General features: G+C 48.2%; 1 protein-coding gene across 2 annotated transcripts in view; it reads right to left on the reverse strand.

Annotated features, from left to right (window-relative positions):
- PLXNA4 (plexin A4) overlaps window positions 1-22,390 on the reverse strand; it is a 519,820-nt gene that overhangs the window by 57,195 nt on the left and 440,235 nt on the right. For both annotated transcript variants that reach the window (XM_025379046.1, XM_025379047.1), the window contains 8 exons: window positions 22,047-22,143; window positions 21,371-21,561; window positions 17,273-17,424; window positions 12,877-12,994; window positions 6,249-6,385; window positions 4,086-4,250; window positions 907-1,000; window positions 207-446 (listed from right to left, as the gene is read on the reverse strand). In XM_025379046.1, the coding sequence (XP_025234831.1) occupies window positions 207-446; window positions 907-1,000; window positions 4,086-4,250; window positions 6,249-6,385; window positions 12,877-12,994; window positions 17,273-17,424; window positions 21,371-21,561; window positions 22,047-22,143 (1,194 nt within the window). The remainder of the gene's footprint in view (window positions 1-206; window positions 447-906; window positions 1,001-4,085; window positions 4,251-6,248; window positions 6,386-12,876; window positions 12,995-17,272; window positions 17,425-21,370; window positions 21,562-22,046; window positions 22,144-22,390) is intronic.

Here is a 22,390-nt window from a genome sequence, read left to right on the forward strand (position 1 = left end):
GCCTTCCCTGGATAGAACCGGCCCATAAAGAGAGTTTTCTTCCCAGTACAAACTCAGAGAGAACATTTATCACACTCTGGGCTATACTGCAACCTCTGCAAGAGATGCCGGTTGAAAAACATGACTGGAGTCTGCGACTTGAACATCCCCTTCCATGCAGCAGCCCCTCCTTTCCCCACCCCCACCTCCTACCACCCTCACTCCACCTTTAGGATGATGGGCGTGCCAGGCTTGAGCTCCAGGATTCCTGAGGGACCAAAGGCCTCAAACACTGGGTTGGGATAGTAGGTGAAGTTGGTCTTGTTGAGGATGAGCAGAGACTGGACGTTGTCCAGGATGAAGCCAAACTCCTCGGGCCTCTCGGTCAGGTCTGACTGGTGGTCAGGACCCAAAGCGAGGGCGGGTGCCTGGCAGGTCATCTCAGTAGCGTTCAGAACCTCACAGATCTGTGGGAGGAGCCACAGGGCGGAGCCTATGCAATATCTCCACATACTCACAGCCCCAGTACATGTACCAGGCCTCCCTGGATGTCATCGGATAGCATGGGGTTGACAAGAGGATTAGAGATGAGTCAGGACCACACAATTGGGCCCTCAAGGAATAGGCGCTATAGCTTGCACCCAGCTCCGGTTTTGCCTGTAGTGGGTGTGGCAATGGCTAGTGTTGGAAGAATGAAAGAGTAAAGGTATAAAACCCTGGGAACCCCAAAAGTAATTGCTCCTCCATGCCTGTACCCCAAGAAGTAAAAATGCCCTTACATCTTCTCCCCCATCCCACTATCCAAGTATTCAAGGGTGTCACAGGCTGTGGGTTATCAGTGTATGGGCAGGGAGTCGCCTCAGTACTTGGGAAGACCCACACGTTCGTGTGGGTAACCTCCATGAACCCCATCAGCCCTGCACTCACATTGATGTGCTCCTTCCCTCCATGCTTGGCACGGATCTGGGGGTTCTGTATGAGGTCCAGGTGGGTCCCCCATACGGCGATGGGTGTGTTTCCACTGAGCAGGAAGAAAGAAGGAGGCGTGTAAATCATAAGTTCAGGAAGAGCAATGGCACTCTACAATGATGACTGACTGAGCTACAACAATAAGGACAGTGACAACCAGGCAGCAGGGTAATGTTCCTGGGGACAAAGACGACAAGCTGACTGCATAGTAATGACGACGAGCATCTCGGCAGCCAAGGGGAGGACAGTAATGACCAGATGTCTGTGGCCATCCTTTGCTGAGTCTGTTGGGAGCATGGACCCCTGTGGAGGCCCAGTCAACAGCACAGTCCCCTTAGCTCTCCAAGACCTTTTGGTTTGTGCCAGCTGCTTCTCTGCAACCCCTTGGTGTCTCTTCCTCCATCCTTCCCCTGGTCCTTGCTAATCTTGGGATTTTTTAGACATTAGCTTTGGCCTCATGAAAGCCTCGCTCCAGATTGTCCCCACCACATCCTCCAGGAGCTGAGCACAGTTTACTCCCCCAGGGCAATCATTTTACAAGTTTCCATGTTGGAGGCTTTGATCAGGCTGAGATCTGGGAAAGGCAGAGGGTCCATGAATGCAAATGTGAATGCAAGTGAGAAACGCTCTGGGACTCAGGTCTCCTGCACCCTGGGGTGGCACAGGACCACTGACAGGGAGGACACAGGACTGCTGACAGGGAGGGCTTAGGAGCTTCATCTTGTGTCGCTTTTCAAAAGAAACCTGGACATCAGTGCCCGTCCTTAGGGCAGCTGAGAAGTGGGCATAAAGTGGTGGGCAGTACTGTAGTGGACTGTGTCCTCCGGGGGCTACTCAAAGAAAAATGAGAAATAGCCTGATCCCCAATCAAAGGAGCATCTTTGAGAAGAATCCTGCTATCTAAAACAGGCTTTAGCAAGTTAATTAGCTATAAGTTGATGAGTAAAGAATCCTTGACACACACACCCACATTCATTTCCACCCATCTATCCATCTGCCTGTCTTCATATTGCCAGTTACTTCCCCCTCTCTCCTTGCTCACATGCGCACACACACATACGTGTGTGCACACACAGAGGAAGATTTCTGTGAAACTCAGAGAGGCTCCTGCACATGCGACAGTGCTATAGATGACCTTCTGGTGTCTAGCCATCTTCCCAGTCCTCTCAATCACCAATTCAACACACATTTATCAAACGCCCACCATCACTGTTCACAAGTAACCCAGGTGGCTCACAAGAGCAGAGCCTCACTCCATCCTCAGACTTGATTAACTTAAAGAAAAGCCCTGGAGCTGGCTGGCAGACCCAGAACATGTCTGTCTCCATCCTCCCTCCTAGTGGGAGCATGATGCAGGAACGGTAGCTGAGTGCCAGGAAGGGTGACACCTCTATTTCTATGAGGATGACACAAAGAAGAACTGAATTATACCAGGCTGTGAATTTCGCAGAGTTGCAAAGTTTGTTGACTAAGTCACAAAGGGCTGCATCAACTTCCTGGGGCCAAATCCTGGTATGGCTTTCTACAGACGACCTTCCCCTCTGTGCCTTCTGGTCTTCATCTGCCTTAAGGTCATGGCTAAAGCTCAGAAGGTTTGGGCCTTATAAAGTAACTGCTGAGGATGGCCAAATCTCATCTCAGCAGGCAAAGGCTGTCTTTCTTTTGGGCTTAAGGCAGGGGGTGGCAAGCTCTTTCTGTAAAGGACCAGATAGTAAATATTGTAGGCTTTACAGGCCATATGGTCCCTGTCGCAGTTACTCAACTCTGCTGTTATAGTGAGAAAGCAGCTATAGACAATACATGTACGAATGAGCATGGCTGTGTGCCAATAAAACTTTATTTACAAAAGCAGGTGGCTAGCCAGATTCAGCCCACAGACTGGAGTTTGCCGATCCCTGGATTAAAAAAAGATTGTTCCCTGGACTGGACACATCCCTGCTCTCTGCCTCAGCCCGGGGGACCACTTCTACATGTACTTCCTGCTCACTCCCCCAGCCCCACACCCCTGAGAACTGAAGCAGACAGTGAGAGGCCTGGACCCAGCAGGGAGCAGGGGGAGGGGGCGGAGCCAGGCACTGCCCTGTGCATGTGCATCTCACTTCAGTCTCTCAGCTGCCTATGCGAGAGTGGACAGAAGAGGGACTCTGGCCCCAGGGAGGTGAGATAACTGTTAAGGTCACCGGGCTGGTAAGCAGTGGAGCTGGGCTGAGACCCTTCCCATGCTGCCCCTGTTACAGTGATTTCCCAGTGATCTCTGTGAGCCTTGCATGGGGTGCCCTCTGCAGCATCTTCTCATTCCCATGTGCTATCCAGGGCCTGGAAAGGCAGACTCATGCCATGTGCCTACCCCTTCTCCCCTGATGGGAGACATACCACTCCAGGGACCCTAGAGATCCTGGGATTTCAAAATCCCCGGATGAATCGCTGAATAGGCAGAGGCCCAGGAAGAATACCAATTTGCCCAAGGTAAATGAAGGTCCCCAAGTCCCTGCCCCAGGGCCTTTCTATACCAACATTCCAATGCCTGGTCCCCTCCCTCTGAGACAGGTGTTCAGTGCATCTGGCTGGGCACTGGGAAAAAGCAGGGAACAAGACCTAAACTCTACCCTTGAGGAGGTTACAGCAGAGGGGAGGAGAAATGTAAGCAGGCAGCCAGGAGCAGAGAGGATGGGTATCTGGATGGGGCCTCCAGGCTCAGGACACAGCTTCCCCCATGTAAGCTGACTACAAGGAGTAGTCAGGCCTGATCTAACTCCTTCTTCCACACCCCTCAGCCTGAAGGTGGGACCAGGATTAGCACCTATGTCTACCAGAAGTGAGAAGAGTAGCCTGGCACCCCCGGCAGTCACTGCAGCATGGGAACATGGCCTCCAGCACAGTGCCTGTCCCAGAACTGGGGAAGGTGGGTTCTTGCTGTTATAGGAGCTTGGCCTCCAGGCTGGGTTTGGCACAGAGGTGCTCTCAGTGGAAGGAGGGAACCACAGTAGGAAGGTCTGATTTGGGGGTACTTGGAACCAGTTCCAGTTTATCAGTTCCCTAAGTAGAACTGGGCCCCCAGAACTCTCCTTGGCTTTCGAGAGTCAGGGAAGGGAAACAGAGGTGCAGGAGCATTAAGGTCTACTTGGGCCAGCTCCTACCTGACGATGCTCCATTCTGGTTCAATCCGCACGATGGTGGGGTCTTCCACATACTGAAAGACCAGGTCCTGGTGGATCTTGGCCCTGTCCACCTGCACCGACACCTTCATCTCTAGCACCTCATCTGAGGATGTGGTGTTGCAGACAATGTAGGATGGAGATCGCCTGGAGGGCAGGAAGACACAGCATTGGGTGCCTAGTGTTGAGGAGGACAGAGGTCCTGAGTTAGGGCCCTCCCACACTGCTCCCTGCATGTCAGGGTGCTCAGAGGCCATGGCTGGGTGCTCTCAGATAGAAAGCTGGAGATCCGGTGACAAAGACTCTCTCCTTGGCCAAACTTTAGACAGGTTCCTCTGAGCCCTCTTTTCAACCGGGCCTCATCCCTGGGTCTGTCTTTGGCCTGTCTAGCCTCGTTTTTTCGCAAGAATCTGGCTAAGTCTGTTTGGGGAGAATCCTCCTGTACTTGATATCTGATCACCCTGGCCTGCCTTCAGCAAGAATCATGTTAAGTTGGTTTAGCAGGAGTCCACCTACCTTGATGTTTCCTCTTAGTGATTTTTCATTCACTGAGCCCCTTATTCTGCTCATTGGCTATAAACCCCCTGCTGTCTCTGCAGTAGTTGGAGTTGAGCCCCATCTGTTTCCCCTGTTGCAGTAGTCTTGACATCAATTGCAATCGTCCTAAGTCTTTCTTGCCATTTTAACAAGTGTCAGAATAATTGTTTCTTTAACACTACTGATGCCAGGCCTGGCCGGGTCTGACTTGGGAATTGTCACAACCCTCAGCATATCTCTCTCAGGGAAAATCCTCTCTAGAGAATCTTAGGCCAGCTGAGGGAGCATCTCCAGCCACATTGCCTAGTGTCTTTCACTGAATGCACCTCCTGCCTTGCTCCTATCCCCTAGGCTCCAGTTCACGGCAGGTGTGCCCTTCTGGGACTGCACAGTGGGATCAAGGGAGGCAAGGTCACCTGGCCTTGTAGGCTCAACCTCAGCTGCTGGGTTGCTGTGCCTATCATCTCTGAGAAGGTCCAGCTGGCTCTGCAGCTCCCAGAGTGCATCTGACCCTGGGGAATGGGCTTTAGTTGTAGATTCCAAATTGCATTCTGGGGTATCATAGGGTTCTGCAGAGTGGGTGCTATGGGGTCACCAGGGCTAACTGATGGGCCACGAAGCATATGGGGCCCATCCAGGGAAGGGAGGGCAGACAGGTCTCCAGACTTTGAGAGAATTTGAGCCCAAATTCTCTCCCAAAGAGCATGTCCACTTTGTTAGGCAGGAGGAGTACTTCCAAGCCATAAGGTGATTGAAACCACCTTTGCAAAAAGTATGGCAGTGAGGAAAGTCTGACATAGAAAAATTACCACAGTGCAAGTCTGACCTAACGGACCCTATCTTGCTTTTCACCTCCAAGCTACCCTTGTTCATTCCTGGGCACAGACCAAGCTAACTATAGGAGGAATTTAGTTTATAGTTTAACTTTGTAACAAAGATGATAATAGCCTTTTCCTTAAACAAACCCCCTCTTTGCCTGGGGATCAGAGAGCACACCTTTGAAAAACTAATAAATTAGCCACAAGATCAAAAATGATGACTCAGGAGGCACATAAGCAACCAGAGGCCACAAGATTCCAGATGTTCCCAATCGCCCCTATGGATAACATCACTATTATAAAACCTCAGATCACTGTTGGAGATACTTTTCAGATCCTGAATTCTGATTGACAAGCTGGTACCACCCAGACCAGTAATGTGGCTCAACTAGTTCTGCCATCCCACCCAGGAACTGAAGACAGCAAGAAAATCCTGGTTCAACTTTATACAATTTCATCTCCAACCCAACCAATCAGCATTCCCCACTCCCTAACCCCCTGCCTGCCAAATTATCTTTTAAAAAATCCTAGTCTCCAAATTTCCAGGGAGGCTGATTTGAATCATACAACTCCTGTCTCCCATTTAGCTGGCTCTGTATCGATTAAATTCTTTCTCTATTGCAATAATGCTGTCTCAGGAAATTGGCTCTATCTGTGCAGCTGGCAAGAAGAAACTGTCAGGTGGTTACACCCTCCCAACTCTCTGCAATAAAAACGAAACTACCCTGAAGTGATCTACCTGTCTAACCTTTCCCCCTCTGGTGCTGCAGAAAGGGGCCCTCTGAGTTACCTGTGGAAGAGACAGGGCTGCTTCCCAAACATCACCACCACGTTGCTTCCGGCATTCAGGTTGGTGCCTGTGATGGTCACTTGGGTCCCCCCGGACATGGGCCCCCGGCTGGGCTTCAGATCTGAGAGAGTCAGTGTCTGTGTAGAAAGGATGTGGCCTGAGACACAACTGGGAAGGGGTGGAGGAGGCTTCTGGGCAGGCATGAGGCAGCACCCCACTCCCCCAAGCTGCTTTCTGGAATCTTTGGTAATCGTGGTCTCCCAGAGGACCAGGACAGTTTTCTTAGGCTTGTATGGATAGGTAATGCTCCAGACCCTGAGAGTTTGCATACCTACCTTAGTACTAGTAATACTAATAGTTGCCATGTACTTATTTTTTAAGTGTCAGATTATATGTCTTCATAATTATACATGTATGTGTATATAGGGATATATACACATACATATATAATTTATATCTTATAATATGTATATGTATACACATTATATGTATATCCCTATACACATACATATATAATTTAATCACCAATCAATTCTATAAAGTAGGCATTATTATTTTACAGAAGAGATTTAGAGGTGTTAACTTAGTTTTCTAAGGTCACAAGCTAAAAAATGGCATAACTGAGATCTGACCCCAGAGCTCCAGTTCTCAACCCGTTTCCAACCTACAGCTCTGTTCTTGGGTGGTAAACTGTCTCTCCCACAGGTCTCTACAAAGAGCTGCCCAGAGCACCCAGTGGCAGAGCAATGGGAAGTGAGAGCCCCAGGGAAACTCAGAGAAGCAGAAAAGAGTCAGTTGCTTTCAAGGGCTGCCCCCAGCCCTCTGCCAGAATGGGACCAGTGAGGAGTCCGGGTTGGGGGCAGGGCAGAAAAAAGCTCTTGACAGCTGGGGATTTGGAGTTGCAGTTTGTTCTTTCATTAGCATTTTAATGGAAAAACTTTCCTCAGTCCCAGGTGAGAAGTCTGTATCTGCATTTAAATGAAGATTTCTCTCTCCTTTCTCCAGCTACCTCCTCCTTAAAGAATTCAGCACCAAAAGTCAACCCTCTCAGTTCCTCAGAGCAGGCTGACAACCTCCCCTTGGAGATGCTTTGATAGGGAAGCTCTGGAGCTTCCCTATCACCTGGCACATGCGCCTCCAGGTCCAGGATCAGGGCACGCAGGTGGGGAGACACACAGACCACAGTTCCTGACCTGCCTCACCAGGTCCCAGCACCCTGTCTCTGGATCCCAGGTCTAGCATCCCTGTAACATGGGCCAAGCCAAGGAATAGCTTATCATTTTGGCTCAACTGGAGACCAGGAAGAGGGTGGGGTGAGGCTGCAGAAAGAGCCCTCCTTTCTCAGCTCTGCCTGGATCTCGCTGTATGACTCTGGACAAGACACTTCACCTCTCTCGTCAACAAAATCAGGGGGCTGAGCCAAAAAGTGGTGATCTCCAAGGCTCCTGGCAGTTTTCTTGTTCTGTAACTTGCAGTACCTCTTCAAATGGTACTTGTGCCCCACCTTAAAGGAACCCCACCAACCTTCCCAGAGAGGAAAGGAGAGAGAGAGAGAGAGAGAGAGAGAGAGAGAGAGAGAGAGAGAGAGAGAGAGAGAGAGAGGGANAGAGAGAGAGAGAGAGAGAGAGAGAGAGAGAGAGAGAGAGAGAGAGATTGTACACACAGGCTTCAATGCAGAGATGGTCCTAGAGAGACAGAGTTGAACTCAGGGAAGTTAAAATAGATGGGGATTGGTGCTCCCTGGCAGCCTGTGGGTGAGGGTTCTTAGAAGGGGTAGAAGTCAGTAATTCCTGCAGGTGTTGCTGGGGCACTATCAAGGGGCTCACTGGTGGGGACAGGATGTTATGGATACATGTTTTAGAGTTGTGAGAAGCTATTAATTATTCAAGCCATGCTTCATAAATATTTCACGGTGAGTTTGCACGGGAAATCAAATTCTGCATTATTTGCCACCTCCTTCACTTGGAATGGAGGTGGAGGGAAGGGGGAAAGCATTCCCTGCATGGAGACCTTTAGGAACAGCTAGTGACAGCCCAGAGTGCTAATCTGGGGCCCCTTGGCCTTGGCATTTGGTTTTTGGTGAATAAACCCACACATTGGAGTCTGGCCTGATTGTCGGAGAGGACAAGTCTTCCCTCTAGCCTTGGTACTAAAAAGGGTCTCTCCAACATGCCCCAAGTCCTGGGAAAAGAGCTTCCTGGCTGTCTCAGAACTCCAGGGGAGCTAGAGGCTTCTGTGTAGGGCCCAAAGAGTGCACCTGTAAGCTTCCTGGTAGACGAGAAGGTCATGAGGGCTCGGAGATTCTGGAAAGTGTGATAGACAGTGTTCTGTCCCTTCTCACCCCCTGCGGAGGCTCATGGGGACCTCTGTCCCTCACTCCCACCTGGAATCCCTAGAAACTGTGCGAGGAATGGGGGTGGGCCTCAATGACACAACCCTTAAATGCAAGGGGCCAGAGAAAGAGACTAAGGTCCCTAGCACTATTTCTCCTCCCTAAAAGTCTTCCCAAGTGAACATGTGGCACCAGAGCCATTCCTCAAAGATGTCCCTTAAGTAGAAAAGTGACACAAATCTTTGAGCTGCAGGGACCCACCAGACAAATGCATATTTCCTGTGGCAACCTCTGTCATCTGTCCTGACTTGCCTCTGCTTCGGCCTCTCCTCCTCACCACCCACCCTCTTCCCTCTCCCTCCTGTTCCATCTTTTGGTGTACTACTTTGTCAGACCTTATGCTGGGAACAGCCTCCCACCACTTCAGATCCACATGGAAAATTATATTCTATTTGTATTATACAAATCCCATCTTTCCCTCCAGCTTCTTCTAGGAAACCTCCCTTAATGCCCTAAATTCAATCACACCCCTCTACAGGGTAGGAACAATCACACAGGCAAGACTGGACCCTTCCTGAGGGCAGATGGGACTTTCCAATGTGTAGCACACAGGCTTATTTTAAGAATAAAAGCAGAGAGCTGAGTGCATTGGCACACAGGAGCCACACAGGAAACGCCCTTTCTCCTAGGTCGGGGGCCTCAGCCCAGCTTGCATCTCAGAATTACCCAGGATCCATAGCATTGGGTTTAATTAGTCCTGGCAGGAGGCAGGGAGAGGTCCAGGGTGTTTTGTTTAATGCCCGTCCTGCCCCAGGAGACTCTCCTGTGTCGGGAGGTTTAGCGCTGCCTATGCACTGTGGGGCTCCCAAAGAAAGGAGGGTCCTGGGCTGATCTTTGATGGAGCCTCAGCGGTGGGGGCCTGGCTGGAATTGCAGAGCAGAGGCAGAGAGTCTTAAAGGAAGCATCAGCTTAATGAGGCGGAGGTGACTCTCGCCCTGTCGACTGTGTCCTCCAGGGTCCCTGCCAAGGAACCCTGCTCTGGGCAGGTGGCTGGCCAAGGCAAGTGGCTCCCAAGACAGATTGGTTTGATAAGAGGAGCAGGGCGCAAAGAGGACTCCCTGAGTGGTGTGATGCAGGCAGATGTCTGGAGTCCCAGGAAGTGGGGTGAGGCGCAGGGCCTGTGGGTATCCACAGCTCAGGACTGTGCATTCACAGACCGAGGACAGGGTCCCAAGCACAGCTTTGACGAATAAGGGGGATACGGCTCGTGCAACCAGGAGAAGGAGACAGAGAAGGTAAGGTGGCAAGCAATGCAAAGGCTGGCAAAATAGGATTGAATGGGGAAGCAGACAGAGGAGCCCGGACAATGTCTTACAGGGAGGGGAGCCTTGGCTCTTCTTGAGGTGGAAGCTGATATGATGGTAGATGGATTACAACGGAGAAAAACAAGGGAAGGATTTAAGGAGGCTATTGTTATGGCAAAGAGAATGGGAAAAGGAAGACCCAGGACATAGTGATGGATTGATGTCAGGAATGAACGCATGCTGAGCCACAGTCCAGCAGGATTGCAGGCCTAGGGAATGGACCACTGATGGGAACGGGCAAGAGAGGAGGATGCACTGTTTATGGGAGCTGACAGCCTGGGTAGGCCACGTGGAGATATGGCTGGATAGCCAGGTGGTGGTGGCCTTGATTGAGCCACAGGAGTGAGAGGCCTGACTGGGGATGCAGGGCAGAGGCAGCTAAGGTTCAAAAGAAGCCATCAGCTTAATAAGTTGGAGGTGGCTCTAGCCCTGTCCACTTTATCATTCAGGATCACTGCCAAGAACCTCAGGATGGAAAGCTGCTCTGGGCAGTGGCTGGCCAAGGAAGTCCAGTGTTTGCTTTGGCCATGCAGCAGTTTCCTCCCATTTTACTTTGGCTGCTAGGAATTTTCAAAGCCAGATTTCTTGCCCAATTTTAGCAAATACCTGGTGAATGTCATCCCTCCTCTCTCCATCTCTCTCTCTCTCTCTCCCTCTCTGTCTCTATGTCTATATCATATACTATATATATATACACACACACATATGCATACTTTATATACAAATATATATGTACATTTCTCATTAGTTGTCTTAATGTCTACTGGGTTCCCCTTGGAAATTCCGTCATATGCTTTCAGAAGAAGGTGGTGGGTACAAATCCTAAACAAATAAGGAAAATGACTCTTCCATGAACCCCATTATATGCGCATGTTATACTCATTTTATGAATTCCCATGTGCATTCAGTGACAGCCAACTGCATCCGGGGGGTGTTTGGCCCTCAGAGAGCAGAGGTGGAGCAGATGCAGCTGCAGCTGCAGTCCCAGTCATGGTGCCGCACTACACTCATGTTTCTCTAAGATTTGGCCCTGACCACGTTCAAGTCTGTGTCAAGCACTGGAGCTCAATTGCTTTCACCTCCCCTTCTAGACTGTGGGCCTCCTGAGGGAGGTGCTGTGTTGGAACTTATTCCTCATCCTAACCCCCACAGCCAGAACCATCAAGTCATAAAATCCAACTCAATTAAACAAGCACTCATTACATAATCTAGTGAGAGGCATTGTGTAAGGAGATCAATGGCTGTCAGTTGAAGAAGAAAGGAGGAGGAGGAAGGAAGATGAGATAAGGAGGGAGGGAGGAAGGATGGAAGCAAAGAAAGGAGGAAGAAAGGAAGGGAGGGAGAAAGGGATCAAGGAAGGAAGGAAGGAAGGGAGAGAGGAAGGAAGGAGAGAGAGAGGGAGGCAATGGGGGGAAAAGGAGGAAAGAGGGAGAGAGAGAGGAAGGAGAATGAATGCCAAATTCCCCATGACATATTTCAGGGCATTTGATGGCCAGGCATAAAATCCATCACTTCAGGCTTCCAGCTTCCAAAAGCAGCTCAGAATCATGAGGAAATTATACCACTACAGCTGTCATTAATCTGAGAGGTTTAGTTTTTAAAATGATGGGTGTGTGTGGCAGGGAGTGTGTTCATGTCTCCACCATCTCCATAATCACAAGGCTGAGAGATTCCAAAAGCCTCTGTCCCATAGAACTACTTGTCAGCCAGCCTTTGATGAGAGGTTCCAGGCAGGAAGGAATTTAAGGACTGGGGAGAGATCCTCAGAGAGGCCATGGAATGGGGAAGGGGGTGCTAGGGTGAGAGAGGTGAGGGCAATAGTGTGGGTAGGGGGCAATGGTGTGGTTAGAGGGAAATGCATTGGGGATGCAGGTGAGTGGTGGGCAGGGGTTAATGAGGTCATCAAATAGGGATAATGGTGGGTGGGTGCTATGGTTTGAATGCATCTTCCAAAGTCATGTCTTGAAAGCTTAAACCCCAATTAAACAGTGTTGAGATGTTGGACTTTTAAGAGGTGATTAGTTCACAAGGGCTCTGCCCTCATGAATGGATTAATGTTACTATCACAGGAACATGCTTGTTATCAAAGAGGGGGTTTGTTATGAAAGGGAGTTCTACCCTCTCCGCTCATGCTCTCTTGCATGTAATCTCCTGACTTTTCACTTTCTGCCACGAGGTGACGCAGCAAGAAGGCACTTGCCAGATGCAGCCCCTAGATCTTGGACTTCTCAGCCTCCAGAACAAGCAATCAAATAAATGACTCGTCTCTATCAATTACCCAGTCTCAGACATTCTTCTATAGCAGCAGTAAACAGACTAAGACATTGGGGTGAGGGAGAAGTGTGAGGGCGATAGGATGGCACAATGGGCCATGAGTGTGCAGGAACAGGTCAGAAAATGGAACAATGGTGGCAACCACAGAAATAATAAAACAAATGATACTAGAAGTCATAAATACATTAATGTAATTTTCCACAAGATCATGGAGTTGATACTATTATTATCCTCATTTTATAAATGAAGAAACTGAGGCAAAAACAAAGTGTTGAGCAATTTGCCCACGTTCACCCAGTTAGTAAGTGGAAGAGCCAGGGATCAAATCCCAGGAGTTGCCTTGTGAAGTCCAAGCTCTTGCCTACCTACTGTGCCACACTGCCATGTACCCATCTGGGGACTCTGGGCCCTGAGAGCTAAAGCAACTTACCTGAAACCACACAGCCAGGCACAGCAAAGTCTGGATTTGAATCCAGGTCTTCCAGACTTCAAAGGCTGTGCTCTCACTCACTATCAGACAGGATTCTCATGAACTGAAGGAGGTTGCAGGGCAGGCCCTTGCCCTGGGTTTGCCCACAGAGCTCTAGAGGGGCCCAGCAATCATGGTAATGAGCTCTGTGGTCTTTACCCAGCCAGATCACTGCTGGTCAAGACTCACCATGAAGTAATAGAGCTGCGAGGACCGGGCCATGAATTCAGGCCGACACACAGCCACGCAGATCTCCACGAAGCCTGCGTGCTGGCTGGGCTTGGCCTCCCCCATCTCACACACGATCCTGTGGGGAGGATAGGAGAAATTCCATGGGTCACAGGACTTCCAGCCAAGACCCTGCACCCCACAGCATCTACCCAGGTCCCTTTCTCCACAGTAGGATCTCAGGGATGGCCAGGTAGGGAAGGAAGGAGAAGATATCCTAATTCCTCCTAGCAGGGTCTTCTCCTTAATTGTCAGGCAGTGAGGAAACTTGACCTATGGGATCTCCTTTGAGCGAGCCTAGAAGAGGGTCCCTTTGTTATGACTCTAGATGTTCAGTCTCTAATTCATGATTATCTACTCAGTTGTCAACTAGACTGGCGGATATGTTCTAGTCAAAACCCTTGGGGAATAGGACTGGCAGAGTCCAGAGAGGCAAAGTGACTTACCCAAAGGCTGCAGCAAGTCAAACCAGAATTTGGAGCGACCTAAAGTTTTCTGGTCCCCACCTGGGAGCTTTCTGCTCCCAATGATTGGGCTGCTTCAGTGAAGTGCTTTTGCTTCCCAGCCAGCCCCAGCTTCCAGGCCAGGTGAGGGGATAATTGAGTGAGTGTGTATGTGCGTGTGTGAACTTTTTCCTTTCTAAAAATTTTTATTGCTTTGATTACAAAATTTGTTTATACCTTTTTAAAAATAATCCAACAGTCAAACAGTACAGAGTATGGCAGTAAAAAGTGAGTGCCTCATTCTTCTTAAAACTTAAAACTATATATACTTAAAACTTAAGTGTGTGTGTATATATATATCTTTGCAGACATAATATATAAATATATATGTGTACATATATCTATGTATGTATGTATATGTATTCTTCATTTTACAAATGAAGAAACTGGGGCAAAGGAAAGTTAGGCAACTTGCCCAATATATATCTTTACATACACATACACACATATACATACACACATATGTATATTTATATTTGTATTTCATATGCAGGCACACATAAGCATAAATGTGTTTTTACATATATATACAATTACACTTATAAACATACATATGTAAGGAAAGATATATGTTTTTTTTTTAAATAAAAGCAAAACATAACATATCCACTGCTATAAACACTTCCATTTTTGCTCAGCACAATAGCGTGGACCTTCCTTCCCATCTCTATAGACACAGCTTGACATTTTTCTTTTCAGCAGCCTCACAGTGTCTCCTCTGATGATTGCACTATCATTTACACAACCATCTTCCTATTGAACGTTTAGTTGTCCTGATTTTTCTGCTACTCCAAATTATTCTGCAAAATGAACCAACTGACACACACATCCTTAGGCACTGTATAGTAGGATAGATTTCTAAGGAGGGAAACTGTTGGGTCAGTTTGCATATTTAATATTTGGTAGGTAGAGCCAAATAACGTTCTAAGAAGTCTGGACCAGGCACTTCTATCGATGGTCTGCTCTTTCGCCAACACCAGATATGAACAATCCAATGGGGAGTAATCTCATTTTAATTTTCATTTTTATTTCACAAATTATGAGTGAGGTTTCATATTTTTTCACATGGGTGTGTTTTTAAAATCTCATATAGCCTTTCCTTTGACTTTTCTGGTGAAGCCCTCTTTCTTGCTGATAGATTGTCTGAATTAGGAGTATTAACTTTTGTCTGTTATAAATATTGCGGTGATTTTCTCCTTGCTTGTCATCTTTCAACTGTGGTTCCAATGTCTTTTGCCACACTAAAGTTTAAAAGCACCTGTGTGGTTAAATTGGTTGTTCTTTACTTTGTGGCTTCTATGTTTTATGTTTCTCTTAGAAACGACTTTTGAGTAAGGTTCCAGAACAAGTAATACCTTGCTATCCAGATCACATAATTAATGCATGTTTGGTGTTTAAAAAAAATAGAAAGTACATAAAAGCACTTGTCATATTTACATACCCCCCAGTTGTACCATTCAGAATGTAATTTTCCATAAGACCATGGAGTAGATGCCATTATTATCCTCATTTTATAAATGAAGAAATAGAGGCAAATAAAATGTTGAGCAACTTGCTCACATTCACCCAGTTAGTAAGTGGCAGAGCCAAGGCTCCAGTCCCAGGAATCTCCTTGTAAAGTCCAAGTTCTTGCCTATGTACCATGCCACACTGCCTTGCACCCACGTGAAATATCCAGTGTCAACGTTTTGGTGTTTCTGTGGCCAGTCTTAATTTTCTTTTACGAAACTGATTCGAAACTCTATATTATGCTGGTAACCTGTGTTCCAAGAACCTGTGTTCTCACTTAATACACTTTGAGTATATGCCTGGTCATGATTCTTCTATAATATCAGATTTAATGGCTGTGTAGTTTTCTTTCCTGTGCTTATACAATAATTAATTGAATTGACGAATTCCCTGTTTTTACACATGTAAATCACTTCTGAGTTTTTACTATTATAAATAAGGCTGAAATAAGCATTCTTGAAAATAAATAGTTGTGTATTCTGGTTATTTAGAGAAAGTTCTGGAAGTGTGATGGCCAGGCTAAAGGCCTTTGACCCACATTTCCAAATCTCCTTCCAGAAAGTTTGTCCCAATTTCCCCTTGCACCATGAGTGAAGGAGTCAGCTACTTCTCATGCCTCTCCTGCACTGGTCATTAACTTTCACAAACCACTCCCTAGTGTTTTAATTTGCATTTCATTGATTACTACTGCTGTTAAACATTTATTTTTTGTATGACTTTTGGTTCTTTTTTAATCTCATAAATTGTACGTTCAAGCTCTTTGATCATTTTGTGATCTTTGCCTTTTATTTATAAAAGCTCTTTATATATAAAGAAAAAGTATTTATTAACTGTAATAGGATGTAACCAGACTCCTAGTTTATCATTCACATTTTTATTTTGCTTGCAATGATTTTTGATGCACAAGTTTTAAGGTTTTAAGTACTCAAATCCCCTAATCTTTTTCTTTATAATTTCCTCTGTTGCAGTTATACTTTGCACAAGTTTGCCTTCTTGAAATCAAGTAAATTTCCACCTGCATTTTCTTCTAATCCTTTCACAGTTTCATTTTTTAAACGTAACTCTTTAATCCATCTGGAATTTATTTTGGTGTATAATGTGGAATAAGGATCTGCTATTGTACTTTTTCCGGGGAGTTAACCAGCATCAATTATTGAATGATCTTTCCTTGGGTGATTTGAAATATCACCTCTATTACAAACTAAATTTGTATGCATCAGCATTCTTTTTCTGGGTCCTCTATCTTACTTTACTGATCTAACTGGTATCACATTATTTTAATCATGTGGCTTCATAATACTTTTGATATCTGGATATGTAAATCCAAAGTAGGATATTTAAAATTCCTCAAATCACAATATATTAGCAGTGGCCTAGTTTGGTTTCATTCCAGAAAGGTGTCAGAAAGTTGAAAGAGCCATAGAAAGATCTTTTGGTAACTAACTGGTGATGGACCAGAGAGGTGAGTCCTACCAAGACTAGATCCTTAAACCATCTGATCTGCTATGAGCATCTTGGGGAGACCTCATGGAAATCAGGAGCAATTGAGGATGGCAGTAGTGATAGTTCAGAATCAGTAAACCTAGGCAAGACCCAGCAAGCAGAAATGGAAACTGCACTCACATACCTAGGGGAGGCCTTGCGAAGAGTCAATAATTTATGCATACAGCACAAGTGACAAGATTTCACTCCAGGAGGTGCAACAAAGACGGTATGGAATAGAGATTCTATAGTGCTGGTAAACATTTTCATAGTTGTGTTTGCTGGGCTGGAAGATGGTGCTTACTTATTTACAAGGCCATGCATGATTCACAAACCTCCTCTACTAGATGGGTTACAGGTCAGGGTCATTTGTTGAATGACCTATTCAGTGGGCCAGCAGACTTTCAAAGAGAAAAATAATCTAAGGCACCCACAGCCTGAGAGTGGGTGTGAATTTCATTGTCAGTTTCCACAGAGAGTAGCACAGGATCAGTGCTGGCAGAGGGATATGAGTAGGAAGTTGGGGAGAGCAGAAGGAATTGGACTCATACTTCTCTTGCAGATTTTCATTTTGTTTTGTCTCCCTTCCTTCCGTGCAGCCTTATACCCCAAGTAGGTAACGGTCACCTTTCTCTCCCAGCTATTTCTCCTTTTCCTCTCTACACTTTCCCCAGTATGGCAGCCAGCTAGCTGAGCACGCAGGGAGTTGTGGGAGTCCGCCCTCCAACTCTAGAATATTAGGGTGATTCTCCTTTTTCCCCCACAACAAGCTCTGAGAGCACCTAGTTGCTGACCAGGACATCCCTAATACTAACCTGTCTTCCCTCCCCTGTTCCTCCTGTGCTTTGGGCAACTTCACTTACTGTTCTGCAGGGATGTAACCATCCACCAAAGGGCTGCACTCCACACCAGCCACCTTGACATGGGAGGCGATGTCGCGAAATTCCAGGCCCAGGTTCTCCCCTCGGATAGTGACCTTGGTGCCCCCTTCCCGGGGGCCTGTCACTGGGATTATCTAGAGGCAGGAAAAGAAGTAATTAAACAGACACCAAGATACTGCCATCACTCACTTGCTGATGAGGCCAGGAGAGGCTGCTGGCTCTTCTCTCGTCTGTCCCGGAGTCCCTGAGTGGCTCGAAGTCCCCAAGGGCACCCAAAGCCTGTGGTAATCAATGTATAGTAGCTTCCAGGAAAACAGTCCGTGTTTGTGTGTGTCCCTAGGAACAATATTCAAAGCCTATGGTACATCTTCCCATTTCATAGAAGAAGAGAGGAGGGGATGGAACGTGACCAGCAATGCTAATGGGTGATTCATAGAAAACTGGGATTCATGCCTTCTAGCATTTGCTTGTGTTGGTTCTACTCTCAAGGAAAATAAAAACCCCTGCTATCCACCCAGAGCCCTCTATACCTATGTGACCCTACCCACCTCTCAAGATGCTTCTCAAATGACACTGCCCCACAACCCTGTGTTCTTCCTCTCTCCACTTAAATTCCAAGATACCTTCTTTGTGACACTTACATGGCAACAATTCTTTGTGCCTGTCCCTCACCCTTCCCACTCCCAGCCCCCTCCTCCTCCGATCCTGAGTCTCTAGGAGCAGGTCTGTCTCACTCCTCCTTGTGGGATTTTCAGTAACATTACAATCTTTATGTCTTGCATTGTCACTGTAATAAAACCTACAACTGTCCAAACATCTTTCCGGAATTGTTATCAGCATTTGTCACAACTCCTTTGCCTTTGCTGTTTGGCCTGGTACCACATGGATTTAGGTTTAATTTCAATTTTATCCTCATACACAGGTCAAAGTGTATTGGCTTTCTCTCCTAAATCCATGTCAAAACCCCATGATTAAAATGTGAGGACTCAACATCCAAGTGCCTGCTTTGAGGTGGGGGCTGTACAGTTAACACAATCTCATCCTGGCGTTTCATGGGCCAGAGAAGGGCATGCTTCCGTTCCTGGCACCTATGAGCACCAGCACCTGGACCTTAGCCAATGTCAGCAGGATTAGAATGCAAGGAGCCCAGAGATTCTATCTCTATTCCTTTCCAGCATATCCTACTCTCCTCAACCCTGCAGGGCCACAAGTGGGAATTCCAACCTGGGGTGAGGGTGAAAGAAGGAGGAAGCAGAAGAAACTAGGCTGTGCTCCTCTCCCCACCAAGTGGCAACTTCTCCAGGTGAGACTGCTTACCTGCCACAGTCAAGCTATCTCCCACCTCCTACACATCTCCGTGAGGGTGCGTGTGATTGTCAGTGAACGCATGCAGGGTGTGAGCCTGTGTATAAGTGTATTCCCACTGCAGTGGAAAAACAGCTTCCCTGGAGACACAGGCCCATTTCTATGAGAGGGATGTGGACAGACATGGGGAAGGTTGGAGGGAGAGTCTGTGTTCTTCCCAAGTGTCTGCCTGGCCAGTCCCCAAAGTGCCACTGGCTCCTGGCAGTGGTGTCCCCATGATATTCTAGCCCTGGCTTGTCATACTGAAAAAGGAATTTTATCTCTGGCCCACTCCTTAGTTCCCCAGGTTCCCCTAGGGCCAATGCCAGTATGGAGACAGTAAATAGCCTCTGTCACAGGGAGATTTGTTTAATTTGCCATCTCCTCTCTGTGATTTTCTTGGACCCAGGCCAAGAAGAAAGCAAGTTCCACCGATAGCATCAGACACACTGCCATACACAGCAGCCCCCTGGGTTGGTTTCTTGTTGAGGGCTCTGGGAGGAGCCATTCCACAGAGGAGGTGTGAGGGTGAGGGGTGGGGACTGGGAAGGGAGGACATGGGCCCCAGTGTGGGGTTGGGGGTAGTGGGGAGAGGAGAGGTCCGCCTGTCCTCCTATCCCAGATCATTCTGTAGGTTAATTCTGCAAATATTTCCTCCAAGTCTGAGAATAACTGTTTAGATTCCTACCATGCAAGAGACTGAAGTGGGGACTGAGAGAAACTCTCAGAGCCTGTACAGCCAGGAAGGTGGAGGATAAAGGATCTGAAGCATGGGGCACATTTTGAGGGCCACCCCAAGGGGCTGCTTTGCTGGGTGAGGCTGTTCATCCACAAAACCCATAATCTTGCTTTCATACATCCCTGGTGCACATGCACAATTTGTGAGTGGGGGTGTGAAGTCTTACCATTGTAGTGGAGGAGAACAATAACCTAGGAGAACATTACTCAGGAGACCTGGGATTCAGGACCATGTTACTGACACTTTGGTTAGAGTATGTGTGCCTCTCTGAGCATTAGCCTCTGTCTGGAAGAGAATAATAACCTGATGATAACCCTGGCCTTGGGAGACATTATGGGTTTGAACTGTGTTTCCACCAAAGTCACAGGGAGAAGTCCTAGCCCCAGTGTCTCAGAATGTGTCCTTATTCAAAGACAGGGTCTTTACAGAGGCAATTAAATTTGAAGGAGACCGTTAGGATGGGCTTTGGTACAATATGATCTAATGAAAAAGGGAACTTTGGCCACAGAGAAATGCACAGAGAGAAGATAATGGGAAGCCACACAGGGAGAAGATGGTCATCTCCAAGCCAAGGAGAGAGATGGGGAACAGATACCTCCCTCACAGTCCTCAGGAGGAACCGACCCTGCTAAAACCTTGACCTTGACTGTCTACCTCCTGAACTACAGGATGATCCATTTCTGTCATGCAAGCTGCCTAGTTGGCAGTACCTTGTGACGGCAGCTCTGGGACTCCAATAGAACAGGTGGTTGTTTGGACAAGGTAAGGGGTATAAAGGTGCGGTGCAACTATTAGCCATCACACAAATATATGGCCTATATTTTTGCCTGCCACTGTTAAGTGATCATATACTGTGTGCATTTGTGAAAATGTGCACAAAGCCTTGTACCAGTTCATCCTCACTGTTCACTGAGGCAGAGACTTGAGTCTTTATCTTCTCTCCTTCCCCCTCTTCCAGCTGCTTCATAATCCTGATCAGCATCCACAATGGTAAAGAGGTATTGAGCACCTACTGTTTGCTAAGCCCTGAGCTGGAGGCACAGATGCCATGGTGCCACAGGGGAGGAGCATGTGGAGAGAGAGATGCAGCCCTGTTTTTTATTTTAAGAGGGAGCAAGGGACTCTGGCCATGCTGGAAGAGTAGAGGAGTTGGAGGAGAAGAGACAGGACTACTTAAATTAACTCCACGGGCAGTGATTTCCTTGGCTTAGACATCCCTGGGAATGATTTTATCAATGATGATGAGTGAGGAGGAGTCTGGTGAGATCCCCATGCACTGGGCCCGGAGCGAGGTACCTTGCCTGCAGGTGCGCATGAAATTCTTCCAACTCCCGTGTAAGTGGGATGCTGAGGCCCACCACACATGTGAGGAAGGTGAAGTGTAGAGATAGTAGCCACATCTAGGTACCCAACAAACAGCTGGTGGAGCCTGGATTCAAACCCTGTTCTCTGAGTCCCAGTGTCTGCATGTTTAGCTCTTCCCTGTGTTCCTCCCTGGGTCTTCGCTCCATGGCCTGTGTCCCGTTGGTCCCCCTAAACTGTGCTCCATCTTACAGCTCAGGGCTTGTTTTGGCAGAGTTCGAAGGCCTCTCTGTTGTGACCTTCTTCACCTCCCCAGAGCCGGGCTGTGCCCCAACGCCCATGCAACCTCCAATCACGGGCTGACACTTGGTGAGGGTGCCACTGGTGGAACTTCAGGCCTTGCCACCGAGGCTCTTAGAGACAAAGGAAAGGGCTGGCAAGGACTGAGTCCTTCCTGACCCAGCTCCTCGGAGATTCCAACAGGACAGTCGAGCCGCAACAAGAGTCTCTGATGCAAGCCTAAGCTTCCAGGGAAGCCATGAAGGAAAACTAGGGTACCACCCAGCCAGGAGGAGCAACCAAGTCCACCCGGTGACCACTGGGTGACTGACACCACGGCTGGGCAGTTTCCGCAGGGTGTGGCGCAGCAGCCTGGAGCCTGTCCATTTGGAGCAGGAGGCCCGACCCCGGCTTACCTCTGTGATGCGGGGGTTCGTGCACTTGCTGTTGGCACCAGACAGCTCCAGCCACCGGCTCTCCTGGGCAGGGCAGTGCTGGCGCAGGGTACACTGGCCCGGACTCTGGCACCAGCCACATGCGAAGTCTGGATCAGCCTTGAGGCATAGCCCGCAGCTCTCGCGCATGGCTCCACACTTGTAGAGGTGAACTGCAGAGGGGAAGGGCAAGGGCAAGGGGTGCTTGGGAACGGCAGTGGGGACAGGAGGGGGCCAGAGAGGGACAAAGAGTGCAGTCCCAGCCTGGAGCAATGGGGCACAAAGGCAGCTTTGCCCCCTTAGCCATTCTGATGCAAAAAAGAACCAGAAAGAAAGTCCAGGCCAGAGCAGAGGGACTGAAATGGGAAGCTCTGGGAACTCTGTTCACTCAGCACTCAGCAGCCCTTCCCAGGAAGTCCTTTGCACGCCACCTCCTCCCAGAAGCCACCAGCCCGGGTCAAGCTGTACAGAGCCCATGCTCAAGAAGTAACAGAGAAGCACAGATGGTGGAGAGGCTGTGAGGGAGGGGCTCAGAGGGACAGGGACAGCCACCAGGAGGCGGGGGCAGAATGACACCTGCGAGAATGCAGGGTGGCTCCTTCCCTCTCTACCCTGTCCCTTCCCCTCCCTCCCCTGCCAGGCCCCAGCCCTTCCACACCTTTATTCTGAGCTGGGTTGTCAATGTTGAAATGCCCATTCCACACGACTGTCAACTCCACGGGCAGGTTGTTGATCTCCATCCCTTCATAAGAATACTGCAGCCAGGTTGGAGAGGAGGAAAGAAGAAAGTGGGGTCACAGAGAGTTCTAGAGAGGGCCCAAAGGATTAGCCTAGGGCTGTTAAGAGCTCATGGGCTAAGGACTGGCCAAGACTGTGCCTGTGTGCCTGTGTCTACCTGTGTGCACACAAGTATGTGCAGGCACATGTGGGTACAGGTGGGGAAATGTGTATTAGAGGGAGTGGAAGATAACATGCCTCCAAGCATGCCCCTGTGGGTGCCAG

Source organism: Theropithecus gelada, chromosome 3, assembly GCF_003255815.1.
Source record: "Theropithecus gelada isolate Dixy chromosome 3, Tgel_1.0, whole genome shotgun sequence".
NCBI classification, from domain to species: Eukaryota; Metazoa; Chordata; class Mammalia; order Primates; family Cercopithecidae; genus Theropithecus; species Theropithecus gelada.